Raw genomic sequence first — 17,465 nt, 5'->3', positions numbered from 1 at the left:
TTCATTTGAACAAACAGTCAAGGTGGAAACTGAAATGGAGAAGCCACTACAAGGTGATATTGTTTAAAAAAGCAGCAGCAGCAGCAGCAAAAGGGCTGCTTGAATGTCCTGCAATGTCATAGTTATATGGACTCAGCCTGCTAAGTCATAAGCCCCTTGGAATTCTGCAATCTTATTCATTCTCACAGCTTGCTTTTGAGTGAAGACTGAGCTGTGTCTTTCACAACAATGAACAGCCTTCTGAGCAAAAATTAATTGACCCACCTTGGCATCATTTATAACTTCAGCTATTTATCTGAATACGCCCTAAGCCTCCCATGCTATTCCAGATGTTGCTGCAGTGATGTATTGACAAGGCTGCTGGAAGATACCCTGGGACAAAGATACCCTGGGGAAATGGCAACTCTGTAGTTCTTCATCTTTGGAATGCCAACCACCTTTGGTTCTGTGATGGTGACCGTGGAGCAAGTGTTGCTGGTGCTGGTGGAAACCAGGTGTTCAGCATCTGTGCTCTAGTCTGCAAACCTTCACAGCTGTGAGCCATGAATCATCTAGTGGGGTAGATCAGAACAGTTGGCGAGTGCTCTGCCGAGTCTTATCTGTTCCCTTGCCATGTCATACAAACTTGCACTGTGGTTGACCTGTCCTGAAGTTGACCTGTTCTCAGAGGCAAGATGTAAGTGTGGGGTAGATGACGAAATGACAAGAGTTTGGTGTTGGGCAAAAGCCTCTCACCTGCTTGACTTACTAGTCTAAGCGACTGGATTTGATTATCTGCACCATCCTTTGGGGAGCTTTTAAGTTCAAACAGAGATGATATAAAGGAATGGAATGCATTTTTAAAATATTAAATCTCTGCATGGCAGTTTTTGAAATTATCTTTTGGAAGGATTAATAGGAACAAGAAGCACGCTTGCTCTGTTCTTCTGAGTTACTGTGCCAAGCCCGGCCAACTTGTGACCCTCCAAGAAGAAAACAAGCCCACCCAACATGTGTGCCAGGGGCTCCACAGAGCTCCTGTTTTTGGTGTCTTCCTGCAAAAACAGAGGGGAAACGAAGCTTTGGCAGGATCTGGTCAGATTTTATACAGGCCTATCTGCCATGTATGGAGGATTTCCTTGCTGAACTGCCAACCTGATACCTTGGAACTGACATGATTTATTTCAGAAGCCAAAAGTCAATGTGAGAGTTCCTGAGCATTTTCTACATTTTTAATGTCAAACTTTAAAAAGATGGAAGGGAACAAAGAAGTTTGAAACGGACATGAAACAAGTGGTAAGGTAGATAAATATTTATTTTATTTTAAATCAGATGTTTCAGATTGTTTATTTTAACTGTATTGTATTAGGCTTGTTGTTGTTTTTAAAAAACGGTTCAAAACCAAATGTATGACCCTCTGTCAAACAATTTCATTTCTGCATTAAACTTGCTATTCTATGTTAACGGGAAACCCTGGGGAACAAGATTTGACTTCTGAGGTCAAGCATTATAAATATGAGAAAATAAACCATGTACGGCATTTATTATTGTTGCAAGTTATGAATATTCATCACTCTTATCTACCAAACAACATGAATATTTACATTTCATCTCATTACTGTTTGACACAATACTTGTCAGCTTTGCTTCTAAAAAGTTCAGGGCACAGTCTAGCACACTTAACTCTGCAGAATTATGGCCCATGTCTTCCATGAAACGATTTGCTTAGTGTCCTTGCACACGTACAAATAATAAAAAAATATATCTATTAAATTCATGCTAAACAGACATCACTCTGTAGTGCAAAAGGCATGTAGTGGGCTACATGACAGAAACTTTGGGTTATGATCTTAGCAAGATAAAAGTCCTGTTTAGTTGCCAACCAATATATTTTAATATTCGTAGCATTCAATTAGCATGCACTCTTGCTCAAGAAATGCATTAGTAATAAAATGGGAAATGTGATTTTGAATCAATTACTAAGGTTTTCTTCTTCTTCTTGGGGATTTAAGTAACCATTTAAATGGCCTTGATTTAAATTACTGCACTTGATATACGGTGTTATCATGGTGTTAAAGTATGTCCAAACCAGATGGCTTTCTGGATTTTCTCACAGGATTGTTTTGGGGATAAAACAAGAAAGGGGAGAATTATGGGATCCTGCCTTGAGCTTGTTGGAAGAAAGGTGGGATATAAATGTAGCAAATAAAATGAATAAACATCTAAAGTTAATTTAGTTACACACAATTTTGGTATGTGGTATCTATGGTATTCTTAAAGATAAAATAACCAAGCCTGTAGAAGAATAAGTCTTGCTAAGCAGAGCCAGCGCGTATCTGCAAGGACAAGTCCTGTTTCATGAAACGGTTAGAGTTCTTTGAGAGTGTCAACAAGTACATAGATAGAGGTGATCTGGTTGATTGACACAACGTATCTGGACTTTCAAAAATCTTTCAATAAGGTAGCTCACCAAAGACTCCTGGAATAAGAGGCGAATCTTGACCCTATTGTGGATCAAGATCTGGTTAAGGAGCAGACAGCAGGAATAAATGGGCAGTTCTCTGAATGCAGAGATGTAGAAACCGGTGTCTACCATGAATCGGGACCTGCACTTTTTAGCTAAAAAACGATCTAGAGTTAGGAGTGAGCAGTGAGGTGGCAAAGTTTGCTAATGATACTAAATGGTTCTAGGTTGTTTAAACAAAAAGAAATGGCAAAGATTTCCAAAAGGACCATTCGCAGAGTGAATAGGCAGTAAAATGGCAAATGCGATTCAATGTAAACAAGTGTAAAGCGATGCTCCTATAGGAGGCAGTGATGGATAGCTTCAAAAGAGGATGAGACAAATTCATGGAGGAAGAGGCTATCAATGGCTACTAGCCATGATGACTGTGTTCTACCTCCACGGTCAGAGGCAGTAAAGCGTCTGAATATCAGTTGCTGGAAACTGCTGGTAGGCAGAGTGCTGTTGCAGGCTTCTTACAGGAATCTGATTGGCTACTGTGAGAACATGATGCTAGACCAGATGCATCAGCAGGCTCCCTATAAGCTCTTACAGAGGCCTGTTTCAGTGGTGCTTACCAAGGGGGAAAGACGGAAGGAAAGAGGAAGATGAAATAACTGGGAAAACATTGGATGAGGACTCAGAACTCAACATGGTCAGTAATAGGCATGATATAGACCACCGTGGGAAATGGCACCCATCAAGCTGGAATTAAAAACAACGTCTACACATCAGAGACATAGTTTTAAGTACTTTGAAGTCAATTGTTTCCAAGTCCCTGAAACAAAAACTTGTAAACTGCTAGTGACTCAGAGATTGCAAGACTTTAGCGATGTAGTAAAAACATCAAACAGAGCCTACCAATATTAAAATAAAATCACTTGCAGCCTTAAAAAGATAACATTTCTTTTCCTCTGAAGGGGGTGCCCGGTCACGTTTCAAAAGAGAATTCCTTGAGGTACTTTGGGAGAAACAAACCTAGAGATGCTTCATTGCAGCATGCTGCCGAAATCTAAATTCCCCAGACAAAAGAAGATCATAGGCCTTGGGAATCGCAGCCAATCTCTCACTGCTCACTTCTAACTAGCCTTCAATAATGCAAACAAGCCACCTCTTTTGAAAGGTCAGAAACACAAACATGTCAGTGATCCAAAATAAATAACACACCCATCTCGTATGTCCATGATTATTTTGCTCAGAAGATCACACATTCCACCACCCCCACCTCCCCATTTCGTTTTGGTATCATCTTCTCTAGTTTAACACCATTACATTACATACCTTCCACAATGCTAAGGTCAACATAGCCAAAACCAGCAGTCCAAGGAGTATGGCTAATATTATAACCCACAGCGGGATTATAAAGGAAATGTTTGGCGTAGCCCAAATAACAGATGTTTTGGTCTGAAATGGAAGATGAGAAGGGAAAAAAAGATGAAAGGGCAAAATGAAGATGAGTTATAATACAACCTGAAAGTGATTATATATGCAGAATTAGAAACTAATGGTGTATTCGTAAGGCCGCTGTTTTAAAAACTCAGCATACAGTATCTGCCAGAACTTCACAAAATTTAAGTTCTTGCAGTTCTAGTGAGTGGTACAGAACTATGTTTTATATAACTAAGTAGGCCCAATGAAATTAATGGACATGAGGTAGCCACACCTATTGATTTTAATAGGCCCACTTTGAGAAAAACCTATACAGTGGTACCTCGGGTTACATACGCTTCAGGTTACATACACTTCAGGTTACAGACTCCGCTAACCCAGAAGTAGTACCTTGGGTTAAGAACTTTGCTTCAGGATGAGAACAGAAATGCTCTGGCGCCGCGGCGGCAGCAGGAGGCCCCATTAGCTAAAGTGGTGCTTCAGGTTAGGAAAAGTTTCAGGTTAAGTACGGACCTCCGGAATGAATTAAGTACTTAACCCGAGGTACCACTGTACATTTAAAGTAGTATCATACCACTTTAAACAGTCATGGCTTCCCCCAAAGAATCCTTGGAACAGTAGTCTGTTAAGGCTCTTGAGAGTGGCTAGGAGACCTTGGTTCCCCTCAAAGTTTGCTGGAGGCATGAGGTAGGATAAGAGTAAACAACCCTGTGGGGTAGGTTGAAAGATGGTGACTTGTCCAAGCCCTCCCAGTAAGCTTTAATTGTTGCTAAGCAGCAGATCAAAGCTCAGCACTTTGACCACTACATCACACCGAGTCTCAGTTTGGTTTTACTGCCATGGCTTCACCTCCAAACTGTAGCTTGTGTGGGGAACAGGAGCCTCAACTTATCAAGGATTCTCAGCATCATTCTGCACTTAAGGTTCTATGCTTGTATTAGCCTTTCCCAACCTACGGCCATCCTGATGCTTTGATGACCTGCATCTCCCATTACTCCTGGCCATTGGTCATGCTGGCTGAGACTAATGGAAGCTGGGAGTCCAACAACACCTGGAAGGGACCATATAGGAGAGGCCTGGCTTGCCAAGTCACTTTGAAGCAGACACATGTAGAAATACAGGTACATGTATTTTGTACTTGGCTATCTACCTAAATGCTATATGTCAGCTGAACTCAGAAAACCACAAGACCTAGGTTTGCTACAGTTAAACAGGTTTAAATTTATATTATAGCTTAAACCAAATAAATCTGAGCCTGTATAGGCAATGGAGTAAGCAAAAACGAATGTCAACATTGCTATGATTTGTATTAGACATTGTGGTCTCTAGTCAGCTGACACAGCTACATACCTTGGGCAATATGCTGCTGGACAAAACGCCTAAGACAAAAGCACTCAGTCTTCTCATTACAGGAATAACATGAAAAGGGTAACATTAGCTTTCCTCCCCCCACTTTGAAAAAGCATTGGCTGTCATTTTTAAAGACCGTCTAGTACACTTTGTAAAATGGCAGGTAACAAGTCTTTTACAACACATCACATATAAAAATAACTTGAAGTTCAACAGAAATATAAAATGTATTAACACCATTCCCCTACATTCTGGCTTAGCCCTGACCACAAAAGCTGGACCAAATAAATAGATCTTACGAAGCTTTTGAAATATACTTAAGGTTTGGCTTTACTGGGTCTCCAGAGGAAAATTATGTGCTTTCCAGCAAAGTCAAATTATATATATTTCTAATCCTGCACATTTTCCAACATTCTAAAGCTCTCTTTCGGTAGATGTATATATGAAATACCCAGTTTCCATCCATCTGAGGTTTATGGTTCTGCTGAACTCCGATGTTGCCCATTCAGATTAATGGTGTGTTAACTGGAATTTGAACACAGACTTCCTATTGTGTGTATACTATAGATGCAAGTGCCACTAGGGATTTTGAATGCATGCTTGCTATGTTGGCCCGTGGATCTTTCCTGCGGTCAGACTGGTGACCTACAATGGACTCCAGAGCACGTAGCTCTGACTATAGGTGAGGTCTGCAATGTCAGCAGTTTCTAAGCTGAGAAATCGCTTCCAAGTCAGTGCTACTCCTTGAGCTTTGTCCACTCTGTTTTCCTCATCTCCTGGTCTCCCCGTTTGGAAAACCACCAACTCATCCTTTCTCTAAAGCAACCTGCATTTGCTCTTCATTAGTATGTGCCTTTCTGAATCAGCCACTTTCCCCCAATTGCCATACTGCAGCTTACCATATGGGGCAGTGGGTGGCAGTTCATGACAGTACTTAAAATCACCTATCAACAATGATTCATGCCCAAACTCTCTACAATCTCTTGCTTCCAACAAAACAGTTCTCTGGGTTTTCCAGTACAAAAATTAAATAAAAAATAAATCTATTCTTCAGGTGTGAATAGAGGATTGAACGCACTGAAGGCTGGGAATGAGTGGAAAGGCGAATGGTAGAAATCAGTGCCAGGGATCATTTAAGAGGAGCAGGTGGCATCAGAGCCTAGGACTTGCCGATCAGAAGGTCGGCGGTTCAAATCCCCATGACGGGGTGAGCTCCCGTTGCTCGGTCCCTGCTCCTGCCAACCTAGCAGTTCGAAAGCATGTCAAGTGCAAGTAGATAAATAGGTACTGCTCTGGCAGGTGTTTCTGTGCGCTGCTCTGGTTCGCCAGAAGCGGTTTGTCATGCTGGTCACATGACCCGGAAGCTGTACGCCGGCTCCCTCGGCCAGTAAAGCGAGATGAGCACCGCAACCCCAGAGTCGGTCACGACTGGACCTAATGGTCAGGGGTCCCTTTACCTTTACCTTATGAGAAAGGGGACATCAGTTTACTATTTTCCTGAGAGCAGAAGAATACTTGAGATCCACCACCCCATTACTCCTGATCAAAGACCTAGATACCGTAGGTTTAAATGCTAATACAGAGAGACACATAACTGACAGCCATTTCAAAGATTTACCCAATTGGGCCTGTTGCATTCTGATTACATAGAGACAAGAGCTTTTAAGTGTAGCCAGAAACTGAGATAGGCACATTGTAAATATTGAAAATAAAGCACCCCAACTTACTGGTCAAAGGTAGTAAGCATTTCAGAGAAAGTCAAATACCCAACCCCCAAGACATCTAAATCTATAAGGGCTGACATAGGTCTGGGATTTGTCTGTTGAAAATGGTGTCTGGGCAGAATTTTTGAAAAGCAGTTGAAATGCCCAGATGTATGTCAGCTCATAACAGGGGTAATAAAGCTCAACTTTTCTGTCCAGATTTTCACTTTTTGAAATATGGCAACCCTAAAATATATGGTGCAATGTGAATTTAAATAGCTCACTTTTCTAGTTGCTTTTGAGCACTGAATATTAACTGTGGAGGCTTCCTAGGTCAGTAAGTTCAGTGGTCGTGGTAGAAGGGGCTCATTTTAATTAGCTAATAAATATTTTTCAATGACTTTCCTTGTGTTCCTCAATAATGCTCTCTAGCTGGCATGGAAACATAAGGGCAGGATGAGTGGGGGAAAAGGTCAATGGCTCTCATTTGCAGCAATCCTCTACACAGAACTCTCAGTCAAGGAGACAAATGAACTAGTGCGGAAGGTTGCAGGATGTGGATGCTACAGACATTACAACATCTGGGACCAACTTGGCCAGAGAACAGAAGCAAGGATTTTTCTCTCCTCCAGGACAGATCTCGCTCAGCAGATATTTATGCTCTTTGTTACAGTGCCAGACATCTTAGTAGTGCTCTTAAGCATGTAACCATTCCCCATTTCTCAAGTGGCAAGCAGTTTCAAGGGAGGCCCTAGTGGGTTTAGTTCCCGTTGGATGAGAAAACAGTGGAGATGCAAGGATGAGGAACTGGGCCCAGCTGGTGATCCTTATTTCTCCCACCCCTTGTGGGTCAAGTGGGTGGGGCTGCTTACCTACCACAGTTTTGCCTGAAGCCATAGCAACCAGGTGCAGCAAATCCCTTCTCAGCCCAGACTTAGCTATTCTGACTCCGCCCCCCAAATGTCATTTATGATGCCAGGTGCAGGACAGGCAGACATGGCTTGGCCAAAATGGTCTGTCAGGCCAAACGAGGAGGCCTGGTGGGCCTCATTTGCAATAATATAATAATAATTTATTATTTATACCCCCGCCCATCTGGCTGGGTTTCCCCAGCCACTCTGAGTGGCTCCCAACAGATTAAAAACAGAACAAAACATCAAACATTAAAAACTTCCCTAAACAGCCCCCCCCTCCACTGACCTAAGGGGTCGTTGTCATGTTTGCTTTATTTACAAATACACAAGCAGAGCACAAATTGAGGTGAAGAGGCACCTTCTACAAGAGAGAATATAGTCACCATGCCTTGAAGCCATCAATAACATCAGTTTCCATGACTTTATCCAATCCCCTTTTAAAACCACCTAGATTGGCAGCCATTACTGCATATTGTGATAGTGGCTTCCATAGTTTTAACTCTGTGCTATATGAAGAACCCTGAATCGTCTCACGATCGACTTCATTGGATAACCTCAGGTTCTAGTATTCTAACAGAGAGAGAGAGAGAGAGAGAGAGAGAGAGAGAGAGAGAGAGAGAGACCTTCTATCAACTTTCTCCAAACCATTCAGGGAAATATGGTTGGCTCCAGATTTTAAAGAAAGCTTTTTTTTTTTTTAAAGCCATCTGTTTTCACTGGCTGTTAACGGAAATGTTTTATTGTATATATTGCTGTCGAAGCTTTTGTTGGTGACTCCATTGGGTTTATTTAAACTGATTGTTTTATTGTAAACTTAATTGAATGTTTTCATTTTTTTGGAACTGATAAAACTGTATATTTGGTATTAAATGTAAGCCACCCTGGAAAGGCTATAGTTTAGAGATACAGTGGATGCTCGGGTTGCGAACGTGATCCGTGCGGGATGCACGTTCACAACCTGCAGAGTTCGCAATCCGCGCCTGCAATTTTACCTAATGTACACATTTGTGCAAATAATTATCCCCCAATACAATGCTTTTTTGTACATTATTCTCACTTATACAGTATATGCATTTTTATGCACCCTTTACTGTAGTATATGCATCTTCATACACGTTAAATGGCTGATGAGCTGCATTGCAAAATTCAGTGTAAATCTCAAAGGATGCTTGTGTTTTGGTTCATATATTGTTTTGGAAAATGTGAATCAGGAAGGTTTGGCTCTCAATGCAATCTGAATTGAATTTCTCCTCAGGGGATTAATGTTCATTTCATGGTTGCTGAATGTACCACCTAGAGTAGAATAATTATTTTTATTGTGATGGTCTGTGTGGCATTTCTACAGAATGTTGTGAGCCACAAGGCATTTTATTGTTCTGAACCAGGGCTCTGCAAGGTGGCTTAGGCCGAGACATGCCATTGTGTCTAAGGCCACCCATGCAGTGATCTTTATGAATGAGAACAGATTTTTGCACCTGGACTTCCCATGCGTGGCTCTCAAACCTTTTCTCTTACGTAACTTGGGGCTTCCTGGCCTTCATTATTTTCTGCAGTTTTCGGAACATGCACATGTTCAGGTTTTTCTCCACTACCTTGAAGACTGGGGATACTTTCTTAAAGGAGAGAGAGAAGATGTTCTGATAAAATGACCCTATTTTGCATGAGAAAATCAGATTTCATCTTGTAAGGCAAGATGGTGGCCAGGCATATTTGGGTTTATAATATGTATTAAAGAAAGGGGCAATTCCAACAATTGTCCTCCTTGCTGCTGACTTCTTTATGCTAGCTAAAGGCATTTCTGTTCACTGTTTAGAAGAAGTGATAATGGGAACCATATCAACATAGACGCTATGGAGACGCTTGAAGCCTTCTGCTATGTATAATGTTTTAATGTTGATTTTAGATTTTCATGCTGTATTTTATGAGGTGCTGCACTTTATGGACTGTATAAACCACCCTGGGGTCTGGTTAGATAAAGGGCAAGTAGAAAATAACCTATACTAGCTAAAATATTTTTTGCTAATAATCCTTGTCACGGGGAAACACATGAAGTGAGGAGCCACGCCATATACCAGCAAAGTCACTGACCTGTGCACATTGCATGCAGTACAGCAGGAGGAACATAGGAAGCTGCCTCATCATAGAATCAAAGAAAAAGGATCCCAAGGGTCATCTAGTCCAACCCCTGCAATGCAGGAATCTCAACTAAAGCATCCATGGCAAATGGCCCTCCAACCTCTGCTTAAAAACCGTGAATGAATGAGACTCTACAACCTCTCAAAGGAATCTGTTCCACCCTTGAACAGCTGTTATTGTCAGCAAGTTCTTCCTGATGTTTAGTCGGAATCTCATTTCTTGTAACTTGTGACAGCCCTTGAGATACTCCTCTTTTCCAGGCTAAACAAACCCAGCTTCTTCAACCGTTCCTCATAAGGCTGGTTTCCAGTCCCTTGATCATCTTTATTGCCCTCCTCTGCACACGCTCCAGCTTGCCTACATCCTTCTTAAATTGTGCTGCCCAGAACTGGACACCGTATTCCAGGTGTGTCTGACCAAGGCAGAATAGAGCAGTACTATTACTTCCCTTGATCGGGACACTATACTTCCGTTGATGCAGCCTAGAATAGCATTAGGGATTTTTTTTGCTGCTGCATCACACTGTTGACTCATGTTAAGTTTTTGGTCCACTAAGACCCCTAGATCCTTTTCACATGGCCATCCAGGTGTCCCCCATCTTATATTGGTGCAGCTGGTTCTTCCTGCTTAAGTGCAGAACCTTATACTGATGTCTTTAAACCGAGTCAGACCATTGGTCACTCTAGTCCAGTCCTGTCAACACTGACCTGCAGAGTCTCCCCAGGGTTTAAGACAGGAATGCCAAGCATTTACTCTAGCACTGATCTATGGTCTTTCCCCACCTCTATTGAAAGTGGTGTCGTACCCCAATCTGGAGAAATGTGTTAAAACCCCCTTTCACTTAGCACAGAGATATGCCTTTATGATTGGGAAACTACTGGCATTCGTAGAAAGATGGTTGCATCGAACTACGGGCAAAGAGACAGAAGCGTCTGCCAACTGGACCACCCGCTATTCCCAAAGAGCATTTTATTTATGACTTCATGTAGGTGTTCGTTCTTCAACTTGGATGGCTCCACTATTTTCTCATGTGGTTTTAGATTTAAGACAAGGCTGTGAGCCTAATGCCAGTTCAGAAGTGCTTTATCTCTTTTAGCAACTTTTTTATTGCGGAGGGTGGGAGGCAATGCAAAGGACAGAGAAACTCTTGAGAGATAGGAATGAAGTTGCTCAACTGATATTCCTTTGCCCATCCTTTTATCCAAGGTGGTCAGTGATGCAGCTGTGGAGCTTTTAATGCACATCATATGGTGTTTCTGGCAGAGCCCTTGTGACACAGACTGCCTGCCTCACATGGCCAAAGAGCTCCTTATGCTTAGGAGAACATTTCTCTATTGAGGTAAGAAGGGTTATTCTGGAGAGGGCACACGTTTTCCACAATATCAGTTGCATGGGAGCTAGAAGCTGCTTTGAAATGGTCAGACTATTGTCCAGCTCATCTAATACTGTCTACTCTGAACTGGTGGTGAACGACTAGGAATGAGACCTTGGTGTCAATAGTAGATAGCTCAATGAAGACATCAACCCAATGTGCGGACGGCTGTGAAAAAGGCAGATTCCATGTTAAGGATCGTTAGGAAAGGAATCAGAAACAAAACTGCCAATATCATAATGCCATTAGGTAAATCTGTGGTGCAACCACACTTGGAGGACTGTGTATATATATTTCTGGTTGCAACCACACTGCTCCAGGTGATGCATAGATGAAGGCTAGTTTTAACAGCATTACAGTGGTACCCCTGGATGCGAATGGGATCCACTCAGGAGCCCCGTTCGCATCCTGAAGCGAACGCAACCTGAGTCTGGGTGTGCCGTGATTCACCACTTCCGCACATGCACGTGACGTCATTTTGAGCGTCTGCGCATGCGCGAGTGGCAAAACCTGGAAGTAACATGCTCTTCAACTACTTCAACCCGAGGTATGACTGTACTTTTAGCGGCCTTCTGACGCTTCCTGCAGGGGCTAAGCAAGGCACCCCCAAACTCGGCCCTCCAGCTGTTTTGGGACTACAACTCCCATCATCCCTGACCACTGGTCCTGTTGGCTAGGGATGATGGGAGTTGTAGTCCCAAAACAGCTGGAAGGCTGAGTTTGGGGATGCCTGGGCTAACTGCTATGAAGCACAAATATATATACAGATAGCCATTGTAGAAAAAACTTTGCAGATTCAATACACTTCTCGAATCCTCACCGATTATCATTTTGTGGTAAATGGCATCTGAATGGCCAAATTCTGACTTATCTATCACAGAGTTACAGTAGCTTTAGGCTTACAGTATATGAGCTATTATTGTAGTGAAATTGGTGCTTGTGTGTATAACAGCCCCTTTCTCTGATCTTTAATCATTTCTGCTTAGAGGGGTTGAAAGATAACAAATTACTCTTTAATTGTTCTGCATGTTCCTCTCAGGCAAACATTTGCCATTTTTTTTTCTTTTTTGAAAAAGGGCCTAAAGTAGTAGATAAAAGCTCCCCTGAGTTTAGACTCAGAATTAATATTGACATGGTGTGTTTGCATATTATAACTCCCTTGTATAAGTATACTTTGCAGGGAGAGCAAACATGTTTAAAAGAAATGTGCCTGAACATTGATTCTGTAGAAGCATCACATCAGAGAGAGGGTAGAATTTAACTTTTACTTAGAGAAGACCTATCGAAATGAATGAATTTAACTTAGTTGTGTTCATCCATTTCAACGAGTCTGTTCTGAGGTAGGCCTAGTACTGAATTCTACCCAGAGGATTTAAACCTGGCTAGGGTTCAAGTGTTCACACACTATGCCAATAGCACACCAGGAGATACCAGTTACATGATTCAAGTACATTTCTCCCCCCTTTCTTCATTGACTAAGAATTTGTTCAAGATAATATAAGGGCACAATCCATAGAAAGTTAACTGCATTTTAAAAATCCTACTAAAAATCAGAGGAAATGAAATATTTTACTTTGGACTTTGCTTTCGGTTGACTATGATGATAGTATTTCAAGATCATCCTCTATCTTCTTCCCTAAATGGCAATTGCTTAAATCTAGTCTGATTATATTGAAAACTCTGCTTTGTATGCAGGAGGTCCCAAGTCTCTAGCATTTTCAGGTAGGGCTGGGAAAGACTTCCTACCTCAAACCCCAGAGAATCTCTGCCAGTCAGTGTGGACAATACTGAGCTAGATGGACCACTGACCTGACTCAGTCTGAAGCAGCTCTCTATGTTCATTTGTACCAGCCACTGGGGAACAACAGTGGTAGAGGGCTATGGCCCCGATTTCCTGTTTGGGTTTTCCATAGACCATTGGTGGTGCACCTTCTCCCTCCAGAGTCCATGTCCAATGGTCAGGGATGATGGGAGATGCAGCTCAATGCCTGGAGGGCCAGAGGTTCCCTATCACTGTCACAGACAAGGGGCTGGCCACTAAGGGGAACAGGATGCAGGACTAGATTGGTCTGACAAAGCAGGTCTCTTCTGGCACATAACCGCGTGTAATCCATAATGCATGCAATGAACACATTCATGCACGAGACAGAAACATGCAGAGATATGACAGCTAGCTGAACTTCCAAGTCCACAGACAATATACCTTGGAATACCTTCCTGGAGACTACAGGGGAGGGAAATTGCCTTCCTGCCCTGTTTGGGAGCTTCCCAGAAACATCTGGAGGACCAGTGTTGGGGGGGGGGGGAATGTTGGACAAGTTGGGCCTTTGGTATGATTTAGGAAGAATCTTATTACACTTTTATCCTGGGACAACAGGCCCTGAATTAATTAATGTCAGCTTCTGGTTTTATGTCGCAAGGGGTGGTCTAGGTTGAAGTGAGTTGAAAGGGAGTCAACAACCCCTGACAAGATCAGTTCTTGGCTCCTGACTCATTTACATTCATCAAGGGGTCATACAAACAATAGCAGGGCTGTTTTCTCTACAGCGTAGAATTTTTCTGCAGATAAGTGGTGCCTTGTGAATGACACAAGATAGCAAGGTTGGTTGACGGAAAACTGGAGCTTCTTGTTCATGTATTTCAGGATAACAACCTTGTCATGGCCATCACCAATACTCCATACACCAAAACAATAAGCACAGCGTAAGTAGCAAATAAATAGATAGATGATTGATAGATAGATAGATAGATAGATAGATAGATAGATAGATAGCAAGTATATATGGTCATCATTCTGGAGGATGATAATGTTGAAGCTTTAATGAATTTCCAAAGTCAAGGCGAGTTCTTAACCATGATTCTGTAAGCACGTTATAAGTAGCTAAACTTCAAACAAATATGATGATGATTATCAATCTGAATGACAATAATGTTGAAGCTTTAATGAATTGCCAAATTCAAGGCAATTTCTGAACCATGATTCTGTAAAAACATTAGCAAAACTTCACATGGATAGGATCATCATTCTGAATGATAACGTTGAAGTGTTAATGAATTTCCAAATTTTGTACTTACTTCGACTCTTGGCCTTCCGAATAAATCCTCCTAGACAAACACTGAATCCAGGACTGTCTGACTTCAGGGGGGAAAGTATTGCTAAGAGAAACTTCAAAAGAACTTCTGCCTACAGCACATCAAGCTGCAGGGTTGGCAAACCTCCACTGCCAATGGCCAGATTTAGGAGGACATAAAAGCGCTATCATTTTTCAAGAGTTTACAGTTGCTGTTTTGGGCATCTGGCAGCAAATCAGCTCTGTGGAATAATATGCTTCATTCTCAAGTAGTACTGTAAAAATGCTTATCTGATTATTCAGTATATCATCAGAGACCTGTTGAGAACAGCAGGCGATCACCTGTGGCAGAGCGCAATTGAACAGCTGGGAGACAGTACGTAGCAGCCATTTTGAGTAACATGTGTTTCTGCTACAAAACACATGCAAGGTGGGTGGGTGCGGGGAAGCAGAAAGAGCCGGGATTTATCTTTGATTGTGGTATCTTTGAACCTCTTTGGATGAGCAATGAATATCAAGGATCAAAACGTTCTCCTTTGGAGCCTAAAGGTAAATCATCCCAGTACAGTAGGCATCAAAGAGAGAAGCCAGCCATGAGCTAGTCAAAAATTCCTGCCTATTGGCTGAACTCCTCCCCATCTGCATATACTTTTCTCATTATGGTGCTAGTCCTGCTGTATGGGGGAAACCACTCTTGTTTAGTGTGCGCAATCATTTTTATTTCTTCTTAATCACTTTTCTTTTAATATAAAAAAAGACTTATACAGTAATATTTTTCTGTAACCGCTTAATAACTGAAGGAAAATGAAAATACAGTGGTACCTCAGGTTAAGTACTTAATTCATTCCGGAGGTCCGTTCTTAACCTGAAGCACCACTTTAGCTAATGGGGCCTCCTGCTGCTGCCGCGCCGCCAGAGCACGATTTCTGTTCTTATCCTGAAGCAAAGTTCTTTACCTGAAGCACTATTTCTGGATTAGCGGAGTGTGTAACCTGAAGCGTGTGTAACCTGAAGCGTATGTAACCTGAGGTACCACTGTACCCTGAATATTTCACATAGGTCTAAGTCATATCTTTAATATATGAATATATATGAAATATATATTATCTGAAATATGTTTATTTGTGTGCAGTGCAAGAATTATATCAGAGTCCTGTGTCTTATATAGAAAGCACAAGAGAGCCCATGAGGAAACAACAATATAAAGTTAGCAGGTTGGGAGGCATGAAACTAGGAAGAGCTGAGGTTGGCTTGCTGATCACCCCCCCCCCCTCCACTGATTCCTTTTCCAAGCAGAAACAGGAAATGAGACTTCTGCCTCAATATAACTGAGTAAAGATGGGTCAAACCGTATTTAGCATGAACACATAAATCAATCATAGAAGCCTAGGACTACAAGCAGAACTCTGTCGTTCTGGAGTAATCTTACCCTTTCCAAAAGGCCTAATCTTGTGGTAAATGGCAGCAGACAGCCGCAGTTGTTTGGCCTCCCTGCTGTAGGGCTGGCGGACCTGTGCCCCTTCACTTTCTGTTGGCTCCCATCAGGCCCAGCCACCATGGCCAATGGTTGGGGATGGTGGGAGTGGCAGTCCAGCAACATCTGGAGGGCTGCAGGTACGCCATGCTTGCCCTAGCCCTACAGACAATCGCCGCAGGTTCCCATTCTCTAACTGCATGGACTGAGTTCTGTCTAAATTAACCCATTCCCCCTTCTGAGCATCATTATTTCAGAAACTCAGCTGCATAGCAAACGTTACAGTTTATTTTAAATTCTCTCACACAAATAACCTTTAAATAGTACTCAAAGGATGGACCTGTACAAGAAACGCAGGAAGGACTTATCTTGGATTTCCCATCTATAAATATTTCATACAGCAGCAACCAGGATGACCAAACAATGCACGTGTTTTGCATCAGTGTGTTATTTGTTTTCTGTGCTACTCACTGCTATGCTTCCTTCAGGGAGTTTTGTTGGCTGAACTTTGTATGGCATCTTCTTCACTTCGAATGACACATTGACGGAAAGAGAGTAGTGGTCATTTTTCCTCTGGAACAAAAAAAGAAATACAGACAGAGGTTTTCAAATAATGTTTTGATTAGTCTGAGTTATCAGTTTGATCTCCCTTCTCATGTTGTAGAAATAGTATATACACATGCTATACCATGTTCCCCAGAATAGCTGCACTTGCACAAATTGTGGCTTCATAACAAGCTAGGCTATGCACGAGTTCCATGTAAATCATGACTTATGTCCAGGCTTGTTTGGAAGTCGTTAACAATAGTTTCCTGGTGTGCACAGAGTGGGAAGCTATGGTTCACAGTGGCTTCCTGGTTTATTTCCCCACTTGAACGAATGTTTGCCTTATGAATCCTGGCTTGTTTGGATACCATAAACCATAGTTCTAAATTAGCACCTAACAAGAAGCTATGGTTAACTGCAGCTTCTTAGTTTGTTTTTCCGCCTTGTGCAAAGGGGGTTAGGAGAGAAGGAAATGTATGCCAGGATGATTAATCCAGGATTTGATCATACAAACCAAGTCTATAGCCATCTTTCTTTCAATCAACACACATAGTGTACATCAGCCTTTGCCAGCCTGGAGCCCTCCAGATTTTGCTAGACTCCAACTCCCATCAGCCCCACATGGCCAATGGTCAAGGTTGATGGGAGTTGTAGTCCAAGTACATCTGGAGGGCCAGTTTCCTCGGCCCTGTTCTAAAGCTTCCAATGTTTCTTGAAACGAGATTCTTTTCAGGGATGTTCTGTATGATATATTTCCCAATTTCATTCAGAAACTGAAAGGAACATTTTGGTTATTTATTTAATTTATTTCCCACCCTTCCTCCTGAGCATCCAGGTAAATCCTTATGGCTTATAGAGGGATAATCCGGAACCTCTTCCACCTGTGATGGAGATCCTGCAGTCCTCCAAATATTGTTGTACTACAACTCTCACAAACCCTGACCATTGGACATGCTGGCTGCGTCTGATGGGAGTTGGAGCCCAGGAATATCTGGACAGTAGCACATCCCCCATCCCTCCTATACACA

At 42.1% G+C, this 17,465-nt stretch overlaps 1 protein-coding gene across 3 annotated transcripts in view; it reads right to left on the bottom strand.

Moving 5' to 3' along the window:
* Window positions 1–17,465, bottom strand: part of ITGA8 (integrin subunit alpha 8) — a 119,647-nt gene that overhangs the window by 3,516 nt on the left and 98,666 nt on the right. Inside the window, exons 28-29 of one of the 3 annotated variants that reach the window (XM_028751564.2) lie at window positions 16,363–16,464; window positions 3,764–3,886 (exon numbers count right to left, since the gene is read on the bottom strand). In XM_028751564.2, coding sequence (XP_028607397.2) covers window positions 3,764–3,886; window positions 16,363–16,464 — 225 coding nt within the window. Of the gene's footprint in view, window positions 1–3,763; window positions 3,887–9,334; window positions 9,452–16,362; window positions 16,465–17,465 lie in introns of those variants that run through there. The other 2 variants (XM_028751566.2, XM_028751565.2) reach the window with 2 other exon arrangements.

The sequence above is a fragment of the Podarcis muralis genome, chromosome 12 (assembly GCF_964188315.1).
Source record: "Podarcis muralis chromosome 12, rPodMur119.hap1.1, whole genome shotgun sequence".
Classification (NCBI taxonomy): Eukaryota; Metazoa; Chordata; class Lepidosauria; order Squamata; family Lacertidae; genus Podarcis; species Podarcis muralis.
Note: the sequence above shows the minus strand (reverse complement) of the source record. Positions and strands in the feature narration are given on the sequence as shown.